Genomic DNA, 21,845 nt, shown 5'->3' with positions numbered 1-21,845 from the left:
CCAGTTCTGCTATTAATCCCATTTTCCCTATTAATCCAGTTTTGCTCTGACTAAAAGAAATAGATAACTAATAATTAGAGTGGTGAACATGTTCACTGGCTGAGGATAGAACAGGAAAATAAAATGGAGTTTTTTAAACACTGACAAATTATTCTTTTTTTTTAACACCATGTTCTATTTGATTTCCATGATACTATTTATTCCTTCCTGTCACTTATATTTTTTCAGTCTCTATTCACTGTTTCTTTGCTAACAAAAAATAGAATACTGATTATCCGTCCTTCAAATTTTGTGTTCTTCAAAGTTCTGTTCTTGACCCTCTTCTCAATTTTTGCTTTTTCTAGGAAGAACCACACATTCTGTGATTTCAGTTACTACATTTAGGTTGGTAATTCCCAAGCATGGAATAGGCTCTCAATAAATAAATGGTGGATCTTACCACTATCTGTTTCTGCTCCTACTCATTTCTCAAACATTAGTCATGTTTTTTCAATTGCTTACTGTATATTTCCACCAAGATGACCCACAGTCTTTGTGAGCTCAAATTCCCCAACATTAAATCAGTATATTTTGTCTGAATCCTTCCTATTTTGCTTGTAAAATCTGCTCTTCCTCCAGGATTCTGTGTTGCACTGCACACCCACTATTGCAGCCAAGAAATCACAGGTCATCCTTGACTTCCCATTTCTTTCCTTATTATCAAAATGCTTAAATCCTTTTATAAAAAAGAAACTACAGACTAATGTATCTTATGAACATAGATGCAAAAATCCATGAGCACCACTTCATACTCATCAGGATGACTGTTATTAAAAAAAGGATTAATAAGTGTTTGTGAGGATGTGGAGAAATTAGAACCCTTGTGCATTGCTGGTGAGAATATAAAATGGCTAAACTACTAAATGAAACAGTATGGAGGTTCCTTAAAAAAATAAGCATAGAATTATCATATGATCCAGCAATTCCCCTTCTAGGTATATACCCAAAGAATTGAAGCAAGGACTTGAGTAGATATTTGTACACCAATGTCCGTAGGGTTTTTACATAGCCAAAAGTGGAAACAATCCCATTACCCATTGACAGATGAATGTATGAATGGATAAATAAAATGTGGTATGTACACACCATGTAATATTATTCAGCCTTAAAAAGGAAGGAAATTCTGAGACATGCTACAACATGGATGAATTTTGAAAACATCATGCGAAGTAAAATAAGGCAGACACAAGTGGGCACATATTTTATGATTCTACTTACATGAAATACCTAGAATAATCAAGTTCATAAAAAGAGGAAGCAGAATACTGGTTACCAGGGACTAGAGTGGAAGAGAATGAGAAATTAGTTTTTAATGGGTGCAGACTTTCAGTTTGGGATGATGAAGAAGTTCTAGAGATGGACAATGGTGATGGTTGCACAACAATGTGAATGTACTTGATGCCACTGAGCTATGCACTTAGAAATTGTTAAAATGGTAAGTCATGAATATTTTACTACCACAAAAAAATATGAAAAAAATGTCCATGGGTACAGATGTGAAAAAATTTAACAAATTGAATTAAGCATTATAAAAAGAATATACCTAAGTGGGTTTTTTTCTTCCAGAAATAAAAGATGGATTCAACATTCAAATATCAGTCACTATAATTCACCTTATTAATGAACAAAAAATCATCTCAATGGAATATGGAAGAGCATATGATAAAATACAATATCTATTCATGACAAAGGTCTCAACAAACTAGGAAATGAAGGGAATTTGCTCAACCTGGTAAAGATCTAAGTAAAACCCATGGCTAACATTAAACTGGTGAAAAACTGATGAATTTCTCCCTAAATCAGGAGCAAGACAAGGCTATCCATTCTCACCATTTCTATTCAAAGCTGTACTGGAGTTCTTCCCCATTATAGAGAGGCAAGAAGAGAAATAAAAGGCATATATATTAGTAAGGAAGGCATAAGACATGATACCATGTAGAAAATCTAAAGGAATCCATAGATGCAGATTTTTTACATGCACGTGTGTGTGTGTGTGTGTGTGTGTGTGTGTGTGTGTGTGTGTGTGTGTGTAGTTCTATGCAATTTTATCACCTTTGTGAGCATCTGTAATCACCACCACATTCAAGATCCAGAACAGTCTGATCACGAGGCTGGGTTCCCTGGAAGTAGCTTGAATGGACTCACCAACTTACTGAATTCTCATCAAAATTCTGAAAAAGAGCAGACGCCATTTGCTGCTGGCATCTCCATGAGTTGATGAAGCAGATGAATTGGCCCAGCTATGCTGGCAAGAAGGAAAGCCTGACTCTGATGTGGCCCAATGGTTAAAAAAATGTTTGTTGCATCTAGTGGAAAAGACAATGTGGGCTGTAGCCCTTCAGCAGGGCCTGGACTGATGAGCCCAGCTGGAGTGCACTGTCTGCTCTAAAAGGGACTTAACACCAAGGGAAACAAAAGCAAAAATGAACACATGGAACTACAGCAAGCTAAAAAGATTCTGTACAGCAAAGGACACCATCAGCAGAACAGAAAGGCATCCTACAGTATGGGAGAATATATTTGTAAATGACAGAAGGGGTTAACATCCAAAATATATAAAGAACTCACATGCCTCATCAAACAAAAGCAAATAACCCAATTAAAAAATGAGGAAAGGATCTGAACAGACACTTCTCCAAGGAAGAAATCCAGATGGCCAGCAGGCACATGAAAAGATGCTCCACATTGCTCACTATGAGAGAAATGCAAATTAAAACCACAATGAGGTATCACCTCACACCAGTTAGGATGGCCACCACAGAAAAGACTAAGAAGAAGAAATGCTGGTGAGGATGCGGAGAAAGGGGAACTCCTACACTGCTTGTGGGGATGTAAGCTAGTTCAATGACTGTGGAAAGCAATATGGAGGTTCCTCAATAAACTAAAAATATAAATATCCCACTTCTAGAAATTTTCCCAAAGAAAACAAGTTCTCAGATTCAAAAAGAGATACGCACGCCTACGTTTATCACAGCACTATTTACAACAGCCAAGATGTGGAAGCATCGTGTCCATCAGTAGATGAATGGATAAAGAAGAGGTGGTACATATACACAATGGAATATTATTCAGCCATGAGAAAGAAGCAAATCCTACCATTTGCACCAACATGGATGGAGTTGGAGGATATTATGCTCAGTGAAATAAGCCAGGCGGAGGACAAGTACCAAATGATTTCCCTCATCTGTGGGGCATAACAACGAAACAAAACTGAAGGAACAAAATAGCAGCAGACTCACAGCTCCAAGAAGGGACTAGTGGTTACCAAAGGGGAGGGGTGGGGGCGGGTGGATGGGGAGGGAGGGAGATGATTGAGGGCTATCATGATTGGCACACGTAGTGTGGGGGGGATCATGGGGTAGACAGTGGAGCACAGAGAAGGCAAATAGTGACTCTGTGGCATCTTACTACACTGACAGCCAGTGACGGCAATGGAGTATAGGGGGGACTCGATAATAGGGGTGAATGTAGTAACCACACTGTTTTTCATGTGAAACCTTCACAAGAGTGTATGTATCAATCATACCTTCATAAAAATATAAAATAAAATAAATAAAAGGGACTTACACCAAGTCCCACTGCAACATGGGATGATACCTCAAGTGGCGGGTAACAAATCCTACCATTTGCAACAACATGGAGGAGCTAGAGGGTGTTCTGCTCAGTGAAATAAGCAAGCTAGAGAAAGTAGAAGTATGAAATGATTTCACGCATCTGTGGAGTATAAGAACAAAGCAAGAACTGAAGGAACAAAACAGCAGCAGAATCACAGAACCCAAGAATGGACTAACAGTTGCCAAAGGGAAAGGGACTGGGGAGGATGGGTGGGAAGAGAGGGAGAAGGGGGAAAAGGAGCATTACGATCAGCACACATAATGTAGGGGGTGGGCATGGGGAAGGCAGTACATCACAGAGAAGACAAGCAGTGACTCCATAGCATATTACTATGCTGATGGACAGTGACAGTAATGGGGTATGTGGTGCGGACTTGATAATGGGGGGGAATCTAGTAACCACAATGTTGCTCATTTAAGTGTATATGAATCATACCAAAATTTAAAACAATAACACACAATCGAAAAACAATATTGGAGTTTTGGTGCTGTACAGATCGTGTTATGGGGTGAGAGTTGCAGAGTGGCTTTCCAGAGCGTCCAGGCTGCAGCAGGTATGAGTGGCATCATTCATCTGGTCCGGTTGGGCACCCTGGCACCATGAGCAGGTGCTGAGGATGAAGCAATGGCAGCTGGGTTGATGCTGTGTGCGGCAGGATGATCCACGACGGGCGTCAGTAGGGGGACAGCAGAATCACCTGTCTGTGGGGAAGAGGAGAGAGGGAGAAAGTCACTGAGAAGGTCTCCCTCAGCCCAGCCTGGGGTATCAGCACCTGTCTAGGGCCCTTCTCACCTGCGCTGTCGTTTCGCCTTTCTTACAACACAACATAATCACCGTAAGGCACTTCTTTCCCAGTGACCCCGGAATCTACTCCGCAACTTCCAGCGGGGGCTGAAGGCTGTAGTTTCCCTCACTCATGGGGTTGGCCAAGTTCCTTGTCTTCTCAAGCCCACCCTTGTCCTGCTGGCCTGAATCCCACTGATCCCCCTGTCAGGTCTACCTAGGGGCACCATGGAGCGTGCTAACATCAGGCTTCCGAGAACCTGTCTTTCCTGCATCAAGCCTCAGAGCACACTCTGCCCATATCCTGTCCTAGGCTCCTCCGTCTCTGGCAGGAAGTCCACTCTCACCTTCCTGTGTATCTACTTCCTGGCCAGGCCCTTGGCCTCCCTTCTCAGACCTACTCGAGTGTCTCCTCTCCCCTGGGCACCTGGCTCTGATCCACCCTATTGCAGGCCTCACAAAATCACCTTCCCCGAGAAGCAGCTCCTGCCAGCTGCCACCTTCAGCTGTGCTTCCCCTCTGCCTGGGAATCCAGCTCCAGGGCCCAGCTGCCTTGCTAGACTCCTCACCGCCAAGCCCCTCACTGGTCACCAGCCTGGCCTGCATGCATGCAAAGCCTGTGACCTGCCCTGTGTGTCCCTAAGTTCCCACTCTGCCCCTGGTGCTTTTCCGCTTGAGAGCTGTCCACTCCCCTGGCCTAGCCCCTGACCTTTTTGCGAGAGCAGAACAAACAAGGCTGCCTATGTTAGTGCATGAAAGGCCACAAGGGGCCCGGTGACACCCCGACCTCTCAAGCCCACTGCACATTTGCAGACTCTACTCACCCCCCCCACTACCTTGTCCGTCATGCCACATTCCTAAGGCCAAACTGGGGCACTCTGGCCCTACAGCCCCAGAACACTGGACCTGGATCTCCCTTCTCAGCACTGACGTCAGCCTTCTTGTGCCCACGGGGAGGTCCCAAAGAGATTAACTGTTTCTCTTGGGCATATTCTTAACTGTCTATTTTTTCAAGTCAACTTCAGAATCATTCTGATCAAATTCCCTAAATGTGTGTAAGCAACAACTTATACAATGACACCCATTTTGTCTAAAAAGGACCTCGAGAGGGGGTGGCATGGGTCACCCTTGCTGGGAGCCCTTCTGTTGCCTGGGGCGCCCATTCAGTGAGAGGGTAAGATTCCATCCTGAACCTGACTCTCATGATGGATCCACGAGGGTCGTTTCCCATGAACTGTGGGCCGCCGTGGGCTCAGGCAATGGGGAAGAGAATCGCGCACGCGCGCGCGCGTGTGTGTGTGTGTGTGTCTAGGAGGGTGTATGTGTGTGTGTGTGTCTAGGAGGGTGTGTGTGTGTGTGTGTGTGTGTGTGTGTATGTCTAGGAGGGTGTGTGTGTGTGTGTGTGTGTCTAGGAGGGATGCTCTATAAGGGAGCATTAGGAGAGAAACGCCTCTGGGATTTGAAGGCAGTGGGGCAGAGACACAGCCTGTTTGCCAGAGCAGAAGTGAACAAGGCTGCCGCTGTTAGTAGGTACAAGGCCACAAGGCCACTCCTTGGTAACATGCCCCCAGGCACACTGGGCTGGCTGGCTGGCACTGAGATCAGGCTGGGATGGGGCCCTTCCTGCTCTGCAGAAACTGCAGGGCCCAGTGACACCGAAGCCTCTCAGCCCATCATTACCTTGAGGCCTAGACTCTAACACTGAAGGCTTAAAGAGCAGGAGCCAAAACCCCAGCACCTGTGAGAGGGTCCGGATGTCCAGCTGGAACACTACAGTCCTGGGGTCTCTAGTGCTGTGGCAGGGGAGATGGGGGGAGCCCATGCACAGGGCACAGCTCTCCTCAGCACGAGCTCAGGTCATTTAAGAAATCCTGTGTGCTGCCACGTACTGTTGGGGTGACCTCGCCCACTTTCCTGACCTCTGGGAAAGAAGTGATCACCTGGGGCTCACAGCACTGCTGGGACGACTTCAGAGGTGGTCCTGAGGGGCCTGGCCAATCCCTGGGCAGCTGTACATGCCCAGAACCCATCACTCTGCTACCCTCCTCGCCTGAGCTGGGCCCTTGGAAAGGTGACCATTTCAGACAGTTGCTCAGGGTCCACACCCTCACCTTGCTGGGCACGAAGGCCATCCTAGCAGCTTGCTCTTCTCCACCCTCTGGTCGCTTGCCTCCCCTTGCTTGAACTCTCTATCTGGCCCTGTTGTACCTGCCCCTGTCCCTGCATGGTGTCTCCGGGTTGTGACTCCACTGGTCAGAACCTAGAGCCCACCTTCCACAGGAGACCTGAACCTCTGATGCCAGGCAGTGGCCCTGCTGGTCTCATCAGCCATGTGCAGAGGCTTCTGGGGCTTCCCAGAACTTCTTCCTGGGGGATGGGGGTCCTTCAGGCCCCTCCTCCAGGTGCCTGTCACCCTTTCCCAGTGGGTCACAGGGACCCTGCAGTTCTCTCCCTCACTCTGTGGAGGGGACCTCTGCAAGAGCAGCAGCTGACACTCACATTTCCGGGGAGTGTTAATGGCAGAAAGAACTTGGCACAGACCTTCCCCGGCTGTCCCTGCCCTGTGCGGGCTCGTGCCGTTCAGTTTGTTCTCCCAGATCCACCTGAGGGCCACTGAAGCCCAAGCTTTGCTGGGGCGGACAACAAGCTCTGCCAGAACCGCGGACTGGCACCTGTCGAGCAGCCACCCGCACCCAGAAGCCTGCGCCCGTGCCAAGGGGGAGCCCCGGGGGCTGGGACCAGCCTGGTTGGGGGGAATATGAGCCCTCGTGCCTTTTCTCTCTCCCAGGCCTCTAGGCCGGGACGGTGTCTTGTACTGTGGCGCCAGGTGATCGAAGCCCAGCACCCATAACCTCACCACCACAGAAGCCCGGCCTTCTGGGCCCGTGTCTGTGGGGCAGGAGCCGGCTGCCCCTGTCCTCCCTCAGCCCAGCCTGGGGTATCAGCACCTGTCTAGGGCCCTTCTCACCTGCGCTGTCGTTTCGCCTTTCTTACAACACGACATAATCACCGTAAGGCACTTCTTTCCCAGTGACCCCGGAATCTAGAAAGGGAAAACAGTGTCTGCTTCCTTGCAGGCAGCTCCTGGGGCAGGGACGCTGTAGCTGCTGCCCTGCACCTGTCACTTCCTGGCCACTCTGCAATGTTTGCTGGCAGAACTCAAGGACCAAGGAGTCGCACCCTGTCCCTTAGGAGAGAGCCGTCCTAGGGAAAAGCCAGCAAGCTCTTAGTTTGCAAATACGGCTGTTCCCCAAAAGGGCAAGAAATTCTGTCACATCCCCTTCACTCCCTGAGGCAGCTCCCTTAGACAGACCTGGTCCTGGGAGTCTGTGACTTAGAGGGTGGCCAGGGTTTGCAAGGACAGGGCTGTGCTCACGTGACCCTGGTAGATTGGTCTCCCCAGGCCACCTGCGTCCATACAGGGTTCTGACCCGGACAGGGAGGCCCACCTTCCACTAACCCCAGGCCCTCATTTCCTGCCCCGGGACACCCACCTGAGGTGAGCCATGCCTGCTCACCTGATACTTGGGCTCTGTGCACACCTGGGCTGTGCCTCCCTCACAGCCTAATGCACATAAGATGCCCTCCACTCTCCCTAGCCCTGCTGCCCTGAAAGGCCAACCCTACCAGAGCCCCTCTCTCAGTCAGGATTCAGGGATGAAGGCCTGTGAAATGCAGCGCCACATACATGAGAGCCCAGAGGAGGGGACCAGGTCGTGAAACCCAAGCCTCTTAACCATAACTCAGCGAGTCCTATGGAAGAGCCTCCTACACACAGGCCCTTGGGGATTGAACAAATGCCTCTTTGTTTCAGTGGGAATCATAGCAGTTGTTGAAACAGGCCCGAGTTGCTAATTCAGTGACAGAGGCCTTTGGTCAGGCTCTGATGGGAGCACGAGAAGGGTATCCTCTGTGTGTCACTGTGAGTCCCACATCTTACAGGGGGCCCCTCTCTCTCTGCTCAGGGCATGAGAGCTGCAGGGTGCGGGGGGATCTCCCTAGGCTGAGGGGGACCTCATTGTGAAGGCCAGTGTGCCCTCAGGCTCTGGCAACACCACAACCAAACATGACCTACCGTGTCTGGTTTTGGTGGCGGCTTCTGGGAAATAGAAAGATGGAGTGCTAAACACAGGGTGAGAAGGGCTCTGGCTCAGCCATGCACCCAGGAGGGGACCTGCTCTGCAGCACAGGGACAGAACAGGGCTTTGGGTGTCCATCTGGGTGCTCGCTGCGTGCGGGTCTGTGGCCAGCTGGCTCCACCTGCCTGAGCTGAGCCCACACTTCCCTGTGCGTCCCCGGGGGGACATTCAGCCTGGGATGCCTGGTGCTGGTACAGGTGTCTAACCAGGTGGTTTTCATCAGCAGCCTTTAGGTCGTATGAAGACAAGAGCTCCTCCCCTTCCCCTCCTGCTCCTCCCTCCCCTTCCTTTGCACACCCTGAACCGCCCCTGTGCCCAGAACTCAGGGAAATCCACCCAGCACCCTGGCTTCCTGTCCTCATGCTCCCACTTTGCAGATCTCAGACCTGCAGGTGTCTTGCTGGTGCTGCCCTCTCACACCTCTGGGGGTCCCTCCTCCCCAAGAGCCCCCACACCTGTCCTGGGGAGCCCAGCTAGCCAGGCCTCTGCGCCCGCCCTCCCCGGGGCCCGCCTCTGCCCTTTGCTGTTGCTCTCATTAGGCAGGACACTGGCCACATGCCATGAAGGTGACATTTTTTCCCCCAGTACCCCAGGGACCAAGGCCAGTCGAGACACCAGACGTGGAGCTGCCATGGCAGGACTGGGGCCACTTCATTTCTGCCCCCTGCCCAGCACGGGGCCCAGCACAACATGGTCCTGAGTAGTGACTGGGAGGGAAGGACAGGGCTCCAGAGATGGGCAGAGGCCATGTCTGTTTGTAAAGGCACAGCTGCCCCCGGAGAGGAATCCTGGGGCACCTGGCCCTCCCTGTGGGGTCATCATTGCAGGAGGAATCTGTGTTTTCTCCAATCCACAGTAGAGGTCTCTCCCTGGCCTTTGTCCCTTTGAGTCCTTCAGAAGCCTGAGTCAGGGCCTGGGGTCACTTCTCCTCAGGGGGAGGGCAGTCCACAGGTCCCCTCTCTGAGGGAAGCCTGAGGCACAAAGCTCCTTAGAGGCCAGGCTGTGTGCCCAGGAATGGGAGGGCAGCTCTGAGCCTCCATATGCTCAGTTGATGACCTCGGAACTGATGGGACCTTCCCACAGGTGGAATTCTGGGGCAGCCAGGAATCCCAATACTTTGGGGGGCTGGGGAGGGCCTGGGCCACAGGGCTGTGTAGTCAGGGGTCACTCACACATGCAGTGCACCGTCGCCCGATACAACAGCAGAGCAGCACGAGAAAGGGCAGCACCATGAGAGGCACAGCCCAGTAGAGAGGTTTGAAACTGAAGACTGGACTGGAAGACTTTTCATCCGGGTTAATATGTCGTATGACAACCGGCACAGCATGTGGAATGGTATGTCGTTGGGCAGCTGGTGATACGGCATCCAGTAGGGCATGTGGGGTCCTCTCCTGAAGAAAGCACACGTTAAGTCCTCGGTGCACCTGTGGTGCCTATCACTTGGCATCCCACCCCACACATCCAAATCCACCTTTACACTCAGATTGTCCCACTCTGAGAGGGCCCAGCGGGCCAAGGAGCCCAGGGCTGGACCCTGAGGGCCCCTGAAGAGCCCTGGGCCACAGACCCTGCTCAGAGGCTCTTCCCCAGAGCCTTGTCAGGGAGTCCGGCATCCTCCGTGCTGGGCCACAGGCAGCCCCCACTGCACGCCTGGGCTGACAGCACAGGGGCCTGGGGAGGAGCACACCAGTGAAGGCACACAGGGGGTGCAGGGGGCGCTGCTGAGGCCAGGATGAAGGGGTCTGCAGGATCAGGGCAGGACCCTGGGTCTATCTCCCCATACCCTTGCCCTCACTGCCCCCTTCCACAGAGCCACTCAGCCCCTCTGAAACTGCACTTCCACATCTGTAGGAGCGAGTGAGTGGACACCTGTGAGGTTTAGAGTTCATAGCCTGTCCTAGAACAGGGCAGACCCATAAGGAATGGGGGCTCCTGTCCTGTTGTTACTCATGGCCAAGGAGAAGCTCACTGCATCTGTGCACTCAGGTGCTGCAAGTGCTGAACCGTTGAACCAAGTGAGATGCTTCAGAGAAGTGTGAGAGGGACAGGGCGAGACTGACTCAGTGCCCAGGAGGCACGGCAGAGGAAAGGAGAGGCCAGGCCAAGGCTGGGGGAGAAGCCACTGTGCTGGGAGTAGACACCAGCTGGCTCCTGAGTTCTTTTCCCAATGTGCCTGTTGAAGGGCGGTTGTCACTGGGTGGCACTCCTGATGGGCAAATGGGTCAGTTCTGTCTGCTGATCTGTGAGCAGACACCCAGGGATAAGTATAAACAGACATGCACAGGAGTGTCAGGGCTGTTGGAAGCCAGGCTTGGGGGCAGGGGCTGTACCCACAGCTGGGCCGGAGCACCAGTGCTGTGGAAATTCACCTCAACTATGCAGGGCCAAAGGTGGTCCCAGCCTCCAGGGCTCCTGGGTCTGGGACCCCAGTTTTGAGGGCCTGGACTCTAGCTCCCTGCACACAGCCTCCAGCCTACACCCCTCACCTAAGCCAGACCCAGATGGAGCTCTGAACTCCCCACCAGGAGAACCAGGCCAGGGAGGTGGCAAGGTGGGAGTCAGGGGGCCGGTCTCAGCATTGTTCCGGAGTCCGCTTGGAGTTCCAAGTGGTCGGTGCCATGTGCCTTCAGGGTGGACAGCCCCAGACACTTTTACAGAGGGACTCCCAGGGCACTTCTGAGAGTCGGGGCACAGCTCCCCAGTGAAGGGCTAAGGGGCTGTAGTGGCTGTGACGTGCTGCACAGGTGCCCAGCTGCACAGGCTGCTTGCTGGGCCTGCCTTGGGCATTCCTCCTGCCTTGTGCTTCCCAGTGTGTCTGTCCGTCCAGTGAATGGACTGAGCATAGTCCCAGAGGGAGGCTGCAGTCTTACCCTGGAAGTCACACAGCTCCTATTGCTGACATCGAAATCGGTCTTGATAAAGGACAAGCCATTATTCAGGCTGATATCAATGAAGACGGCCCTAAAGCACAGAAAGGGCAGACGGTGACCAGCAGCCCAGATGGCACAGTGCGTGCACTTGGCTCAACCTGCAGCCTGACAGTGGTCCTCGTTGTAATGGCTCTGATCAGTGGGCATTCAGGACACCAGATAGGAGGCAGCACGGGACAGGAGAGCCCACCCCAGGCAAGATGAGGTGAACCTCTGCAATGAAGGCTGAGCGGGCCGTGAGGAGCCCTGCATGGCCCAGATGCCCTCGTGGCCATGGGCTCAGTGGCCGGGCGGGCTGTTTGCTGTCCCCTTCCAAACTCTTTCCTATGAACAGGGTATGCTGGCTTGGCCCTGAAAGGCTGCCTGGGCCAAAGGTACCATCCCTGGGGCCTATCCCCTCCTGCATCCTGTCCTCCTTAACAGAACCTGGGTGACAGGGGATCACAGCCCCTCAGGGGACCACCCGCACAGGTGGGTGCAGAGGAAGCTCTGAGCCCTCCCGGAACAGGTGTGAGCAGCTTGGCCAGAGGAGGCACCCCCCCCGCTGGTCTCGCCATAGTGCCAAATCTGACCCGTTCCCTGAGCTTTTCACTTACTGGCCCTGATTATTTAACTTCGGTCCTGGGCATGTAATGGAGGTGTCTTGCACAGATAGAGCCTCTATTCCTGGAAGAAATTTACATGCAAATAATGTGAATGGACATGTCCCCACATCCCCGTCTCCCCTCCTGTGGCCCTTGGCAAGCAGAGCCCACCCTTTGGCAGATGTCGGCTTCTGTTCTCTGCCTTCCTCAGAGCACCTACCTCACACCAAGTACCGTGCTGCTGACTCAACTGTCAGATTAGCTACGACCTTCTGAACATTCTTACCCCTTTGTTGGAGCTCATAATGAAAACTAAACGCTAAGTATGGTTGTGGGAAACATTTCTGTGTACTAGTTTTGTATACTGCAACTTTGCTGAATTCAGATACTAGTTCTGGTAGTTTTGGAGTGGATTCTTTAGGATTTTTTATGGCATCATCTTTCAATCTCAAGTGAACACACCATGCAGGGAGACCTGGCAGAGACTCAGAGCCCTGGGGCTGCCTCGACTTCCCTCCCACAGACTAATGGACTCGAGTCCTTGCCTCTCAAGGGAAGTGAGAGCCCAGGAAAGGGAGGGGGATGCAGCTCTTAGGGCACACCCCACCCCACACCCAGCCTGCAGGAGAGGCTGCTCCCAGGTGTGTGATGGTTCTGGGGATCGATTAAGTCCTGGGCACGAGTGGCAGGTGCTCAGGCTCCCAACCACTTACCCCTTCAACTGTCCATGTTGCTTATTTTTACTGTGTACATAGCAAATGGTCAGCACGGGCTTTGAAGGTTTGGTTTGCTGTGGGACAGCTGTCACTGGAGGAAAGGAGGGGCTACTTACTTGCCGTTTCCTTTCCAAGTCGAAACTGACACACAACTTCATCCTTCTGTATGTTTTTAAAACCTTTTCCAATAACCTTGACTTCATTTGTATCTGCAAGAGTAATATCCAAATGTCTCTGTGAGGAAGCGCTGAGGTATTTTCCTCAGATCACAACTATGGCAGGCCGCCCCAAAACAGAATCCCCATGAACTCTAGGTGGGAGGATGCAGCTGTAGCTGAACCAACATCTGGGCAAACCCCTGGCCAAATCCTCTCCTTTTGCTCACTGAGGGCCCACGCTCAGGAGCCTGGGCTGGGCCTAGAGCACTCAGGGGCCCCTCCCCACTTCCCATGACCCACGAAGTCCATCCATTAAAGTCACCCAGCCTAGTTCCCTCTATAGGGGTAAACCCAGCCACAGGTTTCTGCTCTGAAATACCAAGGTGCCCCGAATGGGCACAGGCAGGGACCAGGCAACCCTTATATAATTGAGAGAGGAGCCAACACATCCTGGTGAGTCAGCCCTGTGTCATGTCTGAGCTGTACATGCACACCTAGGGGCCTGGGGACTTTCTGCCACCTGGAGTCAATTCTCTATTGACCCCCCCCCTCTTTCTGGGGGCCTATGGAAGAATGGAAACCAGAGAAGTCAGGCCCATTCTTGTGGAAACAGAATGTGGGGTTTCAATAGGATACGTGGCTTTCCCCAACACCTGGCTGTCAGAGGGTCAGGATCTGCTGTCAGTGCCCAATCCAGGACCATAGAGGATGCCACCTCTGCTCTAGACCCAGCTGAAAAGCTATCACGCAGCTCCTCTGGAACACCCTGGGCTCTGGTTTTCAACTCATGGTGCTATGACTGCTGAGCCTGCAACCCTAGAGGGGACCTAGCTGGCCTGAGCCTTGTGGGAAAATTTGGCAACAGCCTCTACTCCCGTGTCTGTGACACGCAGGGAGTGTGGCAGCTCCGGGCAGGGCTGAGAGCCCAGAGCATGGCAGGTGCCGGCATCCCTGGGAACGGTGCACAGCACCCCTCTGCACCATGCGTCGTACCCTGCCTTGTGTCCCTGCTGCCCTTCAGGCCCTGCTCTTGGCCACTTGCCCTCTTGCAGGAACTACAGCTCTCAGGGGTCTGATTTACTCTGGGAATTGTAGACATGTGGAGCCAGTATGAGGTTTCAGGGTTTTGAGCAGAAGAGATGTTGAGTTAAAGGACTGTGCTCTGCCCAGACAGCTGCCCCTTTTACGTTCTACCTGCCCTCACCCTGTTCCTCCAACAGCAAAAACCCCAAGAAGAAAGTGAATCCAAGAGTGAGCACAGCCAGCTTGCAGGGAGCTGTACTTTCCCCGCTACACTCCCGCTGCCCACCAGCTCTGAGAGCGCAGAGGGACCTTCAGTCCCAGGACGGGAGACAGATCCTTTGTGGAAGAGAGGGCATTCTTTCTGGGAGAAAAGTTATACACCACTCTACCCGGGATCCAAGGATAGGGGGTGGAAGGCAGCTTCCTGGGAAGGCCAGGTGGAACTGGGCGGTGAGGAAGGGTGGCTGACCGCCAGGACTGGCAGGGGCACAGCGGGAGCTGACTGCCCTGGGGCGGCCAGGTAGGGGCTGGGATACCACGTGCTGCCCGGCACAGTCTCGTGGAGAGAATTCCCACACTGCTCACCCACTGTTCACCTGTATGTCCCCTGCCTGCAGCTATTCTACTGCTGGTACTGATCCCAGGAGAACCCTGCCCCATGCCCACAGAGAGGGATGCTTGGGAAGACCCCACAGGGAGGCTTGTAGTAGCATCTCCTTCAGAACAATCTTACTGTTGAACAAGGGAGACTAATTAAATTAATTTGGTCCTTCAATGCTGTGCAGATGGCTGGAAAATATTATGTAGTGCATGATCCCAATAATATGGAAATATCCTTTTCAAGTTTGCTGAGATAGATGTGCACACGTGTAATCAAGTTCTCATTATACAGGTATGTAACATATGTATAGTTAAGTAGTCACAGTAGTTCTCTCTGGGAGAGAGTGGGATGGGACCAACGGGGACTCTCAACATAGTGGAGGGACAGTGGCTACCCAGGCTGGTGGCAGGAGGGTCCCTTACTGCACAGAAGGCCCTGCAATGGCCAGTCTCATAAGGAAAACAATTCGAGGCCCCTCCTCCAGCATGGCCCCCTGAGGGTGAAAAGCCCCAGCATCCCCAGCAAATACACAGGCAGGATGAATGTCAGACCGCTGTGCCCAGTGCACCAGGCCAGAGCCAGCATTCAAAGCACATGGGCCCACCGAGGAGAAGTGCAAAGCAGAGGACTGCCTGGAGGAAATGCCAGGAGGGAGCTGCTCCCAGGGGCGGGGCTGGAGGCAATTGCCTGGGAGGGCATCCAGGGGGGTTTCCTGAGCAGCGCTAAATTCTGTATGTCCGTCTGACTCACACAGGGTCCTGTGCAATTCCCAGCCTTGTCAGATGGCACCGTTACCATTTCTGCATTTCAGAAAGAGAACTCTCAACGATCATTAGTCCCTAGTTTGAGATATGCAGACTGAAGGGTTTCATGGGAGGTAGCCTGATGTCGGTATTTCACTGTGACATGCTTCAGAAATCAGATGGATCACTGAAGGAGAGAGCGAGAGCCAGCAAGGACTGGTTCCACACGTGACCAGACAATATGGTCACACAGGAATTCTGAGGACCAGTTAGCGGAGATGGGGGCTCGTCGTACAATTGTTTCCAATGCTGAACATTTTAAGCTTTGCATAACACAAGATTGGAAACAGAAAGCTGCATGATAGAAATAATATCATGGACAGAGCCCAGCAGAAGTCATTGTGCAGCTTGGATGACAAGTGCCTAATGAGAGGCAGAGACCAAAGGCAGAGGGAGGCAGAGGGGGCGGCCCACCAGGAGCAGCTTTGAGGGTGAGACTCCTGTGCGGTGGGCCTCAGAGGATGGGTGGGAAACTGAGGCAGGGCTTACAGTAGCCTAGCTGCCCAACCCCACCTCTGCAGCAAATGAGGTTTAGAGCAGAGGGGTGCTTGCCTTGCAGGGTGTCAGCCAGTGACCTCAGATTCCGTGGTCAGCCTGGGGTGGGTAAGTCCCCTTTCTGAGCACTTGTACCTGTGACAGGCTGGGGCACAGGCTTAGGGGCAGGGAGGAGCCCTTGAGACTCATGCCCAGCCCCTGCCTGCTTCCTCAGGGCAGCCTGTTCTTCTACTTCCTTTGGGGGGCCAGGTTTCTGCTTTGTACTTTCAAGTGACTGTCACTCTCTGTAGTGGCCTTTGACAAGAAGGCAGCAGTATAACAGATCAGAGCCACAACTCTGGGCCACACTGGTAGAAGGCATGTGGCAGGCACCTGTCACTTCATCTTGGCTGCCATGGGGGATGAATGGTGACTGGCACCCTCACTGGTCACTGACAATTGTGGCTTGTCATGTTAGTCAGATACCATGGCCTGTGTGTACAGCAGACATAATCACAGAAATGTAGATGTCAAACTGGCTGCACAGATGGGCGCTTAACCCAGGAGGAGCAGGGAGGGCCCTCATGTGTGGGGTTGCTAGGCCACCTCCACACTTTGGCAACCTTTGGGTTCTTCCTACAGAACTGTCACTTCTACCAGATGGTACACCTTTGCCCTGAAAGGCAAGTCCAGCAATTTCACAGGATAAGCATCAGCCTTCCAGATGAGCAAAAGCAGGAGTGGGCACACCTACTGTGCAAGACTCCCGCAGGTCCATGGAGGCCTGTTCCAGCACGATGATGGGGAGTCAGACAGCTGCCCCCAACAGCTGGCTCCGTTGGAAGCCATCATCCCGGAGGTCCCTTACCCACTCAAATTACATTTCAAATACTAATCAGACTTGGATTTCTGGGGTGGTTTCTAAATAGTTTGACGTATTGTCCTGGTTATATGTGGTTGGGTCCCATTTGGTAGTGTCATTTAGGTTTTTTAAAACAGTTTTTTATATTTCCTAATTAATCTTCTGGTTGTGAGATTAAAGAAAGTAATTACACTAAACTTATGTGGCAGTCATTTTGCAGTACGGTCACCCAGCCACTGTTCAGTGCGCTCTAAAGTGATAGGGAGCCCATTACAAACCTGAGCAAAGATGCCGTCACATGCCCAACCCCAGCACACCCCAGGCACCATACCTCACACACACTTACATACGTACCTGACACAAACGTTCTATGGATCCAATGCACATTCCAAACCACAATCCCCCCACAGACAGCACATTCACACACACACAGCACATTATACACATTCACATCACACTCAACACACACACACACACACAGTACACTCAAACACACCGCACAGACTGGAACCACGTACACCACTCCCACCACACACATGGCACATTCACAAAAAATACACACACGCACTTCTGTGTTTACAACAGTGACTCCAGTAATTACCTCTGTTGCAGATAGCGGAGAAATCCACAGACGTAATCTGCACACATGACCTTGCTATGAGCTGAAATAGAGTGAGGGGAGTGGCAGAGTCATGGGAGTGAACAAGGGTGGGGGGCATGGCGTGCAGCCCCCTTCATCCAACCTCACTCACTGGGTCAACGATGTCTTCCAGTCCAGGGTATCCACTGTCCACTTGAAACAGATGATCCTCTTCACCAGCAATTTCCAACAGCTGAAAGGGATAGGAGATGACCTGAGCCCACAGCCAGGGGTGATGACCCAGAGGTCCCCATCCCAGGAGACAGACACCGGGGGCTAGACCCTGGCATCCACCAGCAGCCCACCCTCAGGGAAGGGAAAGCTCTTCCACCCTTGCCTCTGCTGTGCAGGTCTTACACAACACTTGTTATTCATTCTGAACGGCCACCTTGCACATCTTTCAACTCCCTGGGCCCAGTCTAAGTGGAGAGGGCCCCAACCCCACTCCCCAGGCACATTTTGGTGGGTACAGGCCCATCCTCTGGGTGACCCTGAGAGAGCCATCTTTGAAGCTTTCCCCAGCTAGACTCACAAGTGACCCCTCGTTACCTGCTCAGAATTACCTGGGATAGCTGATAATTTTGCACACCTACGAAATACAGAGTTGCCCCCAACTGCTTGGATTTTGCAGCCTGAGAAAGAGGAAGTGTTGGGTATAATAAATTTGGTCCAAATATGTGGACCAAAAGGCTGGTAACAATGGGCTTGACTCACTTCAACTTGTGTCTCTGCAAACGATTCTGGCAGCAGTTGTTCACCTGTCAGCACGATGATGAGGCTGGGTACCTTTGCTCCTGTGGGAGAGGCAGGGCATGTCTGGGTCTATGAGAGCAACTGTCACAGGCTTCCAAGACCCGAGCACTGCTCGCCACACCTCACCCTCCTGGGGAAAGGCCACCCCGACCTGAGCACCTGCCTCCCACATGCCTGGAAGGCTTTGCAGCTTATCATGCAACAAGAAGGGCCCCTAGCCCAGGACCCACTTTGCAGATGAGGAAATTAGGCCCAGCTTAGGGTTCTTCCTACAGAACTGTCACTTCTACCAGACAGTACAACCTTTGCCCTGAAAGGCAAGTCCAGCAATTTCACAGGATAAGCATCAGCCTTCCAGATGAGCAAAGGCAGGAGTGGGCACACCTACTGTGCAAGACTCCCGCAGGTCCATGCAGGCCTGTTCCAGCTCTGGACCTCACGCACAGCTCTCCCACGGGCACTTGTAGACCCAGCCTCAGGGCTTGAGGTCAGAGGCAGGTGAGCAGTAGACCCCCTCCCCAGCTCAATGCCTCTCCCTGGGCCCCACATCTTTCCTAGACCCTACAGCCAAGATGCAGATGTTTCTGGCAAGCACAAGACTTTTACACTACGGGAGACACAGAGCAGGAGCATCAACCCAAGGGAAGGAGCTGAAGGGAGAAGGAGTCAGGGAGGAATGTGTGCTCAGCAAGGGGGAAGGTCAGGCTCCCTTCTTACACGGAGGCCCCGCCACTCTGGGACCCGCTGGGTTTCCCCCTTTCTTCTTCAGGCAGCCCAGCTCCAGGGCCAGTGCCTCACATTTCCTAGAACCGCGAAGTCGCACACGCGACCCTTTGCTGTGCAGCGGAACATCACGGGGTGGTTTTCATCCCCACTGCTCGGAGCAGGAGGCTGCCGCTCAGAGAGGGCACGCAGCTGGCTCCACGAGTCAGAGCTTGGATGCGGCCAGGGACGGTCTGCACCGACCTCACTGAGGCCCAGGCCTGGCTCTTTCCCCGGACACCATCGCCAAGAAGGCAGGAAGCAGCTCACTTACCTGCAGCTCGTGTTCTTTCGATCTGCTCATTGGCCTGCAACAAAATGAAGGAAAAAGTGTTTCGGGGGTACAGTGAGATGACCCAATGATGACCCTCTGAGAACTTGATAAAGCACAGCCACATCTCAGAAATCTAGGTTCTGTACCTTTTCCAATCCGTGCTGCATATTTATGGCTCCGGAAGGTCGTATATTGAGCAATTCAACAAGCGCATTGTTTATTTTTTTTCTGGGAAAAAAAAAAAAGTCAGAGGAGGTGGGAGATGGAATGAGGGGTTGCCTATTACAAGCAGCCCCAGGCTGTCCTTGTCCATCTGCACTGCATGCAGCCCTGCCGGGACGGGAGACGGCCAAGCCAAGGAGCCCTGCCCCGGCCCTCTGTCCTGTGCCTTTGGCATTGGCTGGCCTGCTTCCCACCTTCCCAGTCCCTATCGGGTGAGCAGGGTGGTGAGGGGACGCTGCTTTCCAGGCCCGTAGGTGAGGCCTGGCCTTCTCTGTGCTCAGATCTGTCTAAGCCGTGCAGAACTGTGGGCCTCCCCCAGGGGTCCACCCTGACTGCCATGGTGAGTACGGGGTGATCCCAGCTGCGATTCATCACAGTGTGACTGGCAGCACGACCGCCCCCCGGGGGCCCTGCTGAGGGCACCTGTACGCGCACACTTAAGGCAGAGCTTGGCAAGGTCACCGTGCTCACCCTGGCCCCTCCTGTCCACAGGCCCTGGGACCCTCCAGTGCAGGGTCCTCAGGCTCTGTCTGGTGCTCCTCCCACTCTCAGGGGGGTTCCAGTCATTTTCCTCCATGAGAATCTTAACCTACCTGCTACTCAGAAGCTCCATAACATCCCACCTCCCACCTAGACCCTCCTGGGATGCAGGCCCACGGGGCCTTCCTCCAGCACCCTGTCTCAGCCTGGTGTTCAGGACCCACTCCTGGGCTCACGTGACCAGACTCTCTGGGAATGTGCTCCCCTCCTGAAGCACCCACACTTGGATGATACCCATCCCTTCCTCCCTGCTTCTGATTGTCTCCCTCTTTCCCCAGCGGCCCAGGACAGAAACTGACAAACAACAGCAGGTGCCAGGCTCTGTCCTAAAAGGCCCCCCACATCTGCTCCACCTGATTAGGGAATCTCCAGTCAGCCTGTTCTAGGGAAAGCATAGAGCATGGAGGGAAGGACTAGGGTCAGGTGGCAGGATGGGCTCTGAGGGGAGGAGTCTGTCTACTAGCACAGGATCCAGCCAGTGCCAGTGCCAGTGCAGAAGTGGCAGTGGGGCCCAGGGGGGCCAGGGCTGAAGGTCACGGAGGGCAGTGAGGGGAGGGTCCAGGGCAGCCGTGCCTGCACACCAGTGGGTTCCTCAGTGTGGGCTCAGGGGCCCCCTCTGCTCCCTGGCCCTCCCTGTGGCCTGATTGCTGGGTCGGCTCTGGGGGATCAATGAAACACTTACCTGTTCGAGGTCAGCTTCATGTTGATGCGGCCGTGTGTCGAGTAGGTAATGAACGACATACGCTGTTTGGGGCTTGGGAGGAAACATGGGCTTGTGAGCAACTATACACACAGGCTGAAAGTGATGCTATATGCAACAGGGAGGGGGTGCCCACCAAGCTCCCTGTTCTCCATTCTGTCTCTTTTAGTGTGGAGTCTATTTCCTGGACTCCAGAAGTTCTCATCACTTTAGTGAAGGATTATGAGGCCTGGAAGGCGTGCAGCCCTCTTGTCAGAGTGCGGCATAGCACCCTGTAGACCCAAATCCCAAAAGTCTTGTTTGCTCTCTCTGCCTCTCTCTCTCTCACACACACACATGCACACAGGGCTGCTGCATGCACAAGGAGACAGACAGCTTCATACTCTTCCACGAGGGCCCTCCCAAGCTGGCCTCTCCTCTCCTGTCAAATTCTTGGTACTTTCACTTCTCCTCCTCCCTGGACCATCTTCCCCAACTCCCTCCCCCTCATCTCAAAGAAATTATCCTCCCTCATCAGCCATTCATATTCTCCTCTCCCTTTTCACCTTCTGGCCCCTCTCTTCTGATCGCCTGGCCCTCATTATCCTTTAGTTACATTGTTCCCACAGGTCCCTATATGAGCTCCCCACTGGTCCTGGCTCTTGCCCACAATTATGAGACTTCTCTGCCTGGAGTACAGCTGGAGTCCTGCCTTTCTGGAGTCCCACCAGCGTCTCTGATCACGCATCATCCAGAGCTCCCTATGGCTCACAGCAGGAAATCCAAGCCCTGCTTCCTGGCATTATTGGCCTCTTTTGCCTTGGTCACAAGTTGACCTCTCGCTTCATCTCCCAGCCTTCCCATGTTAATCATGTTCAGCCAAACAGACCTCTTACTGCTCAAATGACCTTCATGGTTCTTGTTACCCTGTATTTCTCATCCTTCAAGATCTAGATAAAATTTCCACATCCAGATGTTTAGTTACAGTGTTAAGTAGTTTGCCTAGTTCCTAATCTATGAGGTCCTCCAGGGAAGACTGTGCCCCTGAAAACAAGGCCTGACTCCCAGGAAGGAACCAAGCAAGGCTGCAGAGATCTTAGAAAACAAATGGGATCTGTCCTTCTCTCCTGCTTCAGAACACTGCCCTGAGCTTTGCGACCTGAGGTAGTCCCATGTCCACTGCATCTAAATACCAATGTACTCAGTTAGAGAGGAAAACGCCCTGCAACACAGAGCTGAAAAGCCATA

General features: G+C 52.7%; 1 protein-coding gene across 10 annotated transcripts in view; it reads right to left on the bottom strand.

Annotated features, from left to right (window-relative positions):
* Nucleotides 1-1,225: 1,225 nt before the first annotated feature.
* The window catches only part of LOC140846882 (anthrax toxin receptor-like), a 46,031-nt gene continuing 25,411 nt past the window's right edge, over nt 1,226-21,845 (bottom strand). For 7 of the 10 annotated variants that reach the window (XM_073225041.1, XM_073225035.1, XM_073225037.1 and 4 more), the window contains 13 exons: nt 20,601-20,672; nt 19,303-19,384; nt 19,157-19,190; nt 18,082-18,161; nt 17,931-17,999; nt 17,480-17,560; nt 17,329-17,389; nt 12,923-13,015; nt 12,103-12,172; nt 11,447-11,537; nt 9,749-9,967; nt 7,406-7,480; nt 1,226-4,355 (listed from right to left, as the gene is read on the bottom strand). In XM_073225041.1, the coding sequence (XP_073081142.1) occupies nt 4,224-4,355; nt 7,406-7,480; nt 9,749-9,967; nt 11,447-11,537; nt 12,103-12,172; nt 12,923-13,015; nt 17,329-17,389; nt 17,480-17,560; nt 17,931-17,999; nt 18,082-18,161; nt 19,157-19,190; nt 19,303-19,384; nt 20,601-20,672 (1,159 nt within the window). In that variant the 3' untranslated portion in view covers nt 1,226-4,223. The remainder of the gene's footprint in view (nt 4,356-7,405; nt 7,481-9,748; nt 9,968-11,446; nt 11,538-12,102; nt 12,173-12,922; nt 13,016-17,328; nt 17,390-17,479; nt 17,561-17,930; nt 18,000-18,081; nt 18,162-19,156; nt 19,191-19,302; nt 19,385-20,600; nt 20,673-21,845) is intronic. The other 3 variants (XM_073225040.1, XM_073225042.1, XM_073225043.1) reach the window with 3 other exon arrangements.

Source organism: Manis javanica, chromosome 16, assembly GCF_040802235.1.
Source record: "Manis javanica isolate MJ-LG chromosome 16, MJ_LKY, whole genome shotgun sequence".
In the NCBI taxonomy this organism is placed as follows: domain Eukaryota; kingdom Metazoa; phylum Chordata; class Mammalia; order Pholidota; family Manidae; genus Manis; species Manis javanica.
This window is presented reverse-complemented; position numbering and strand designations above follow the sequence as displayed.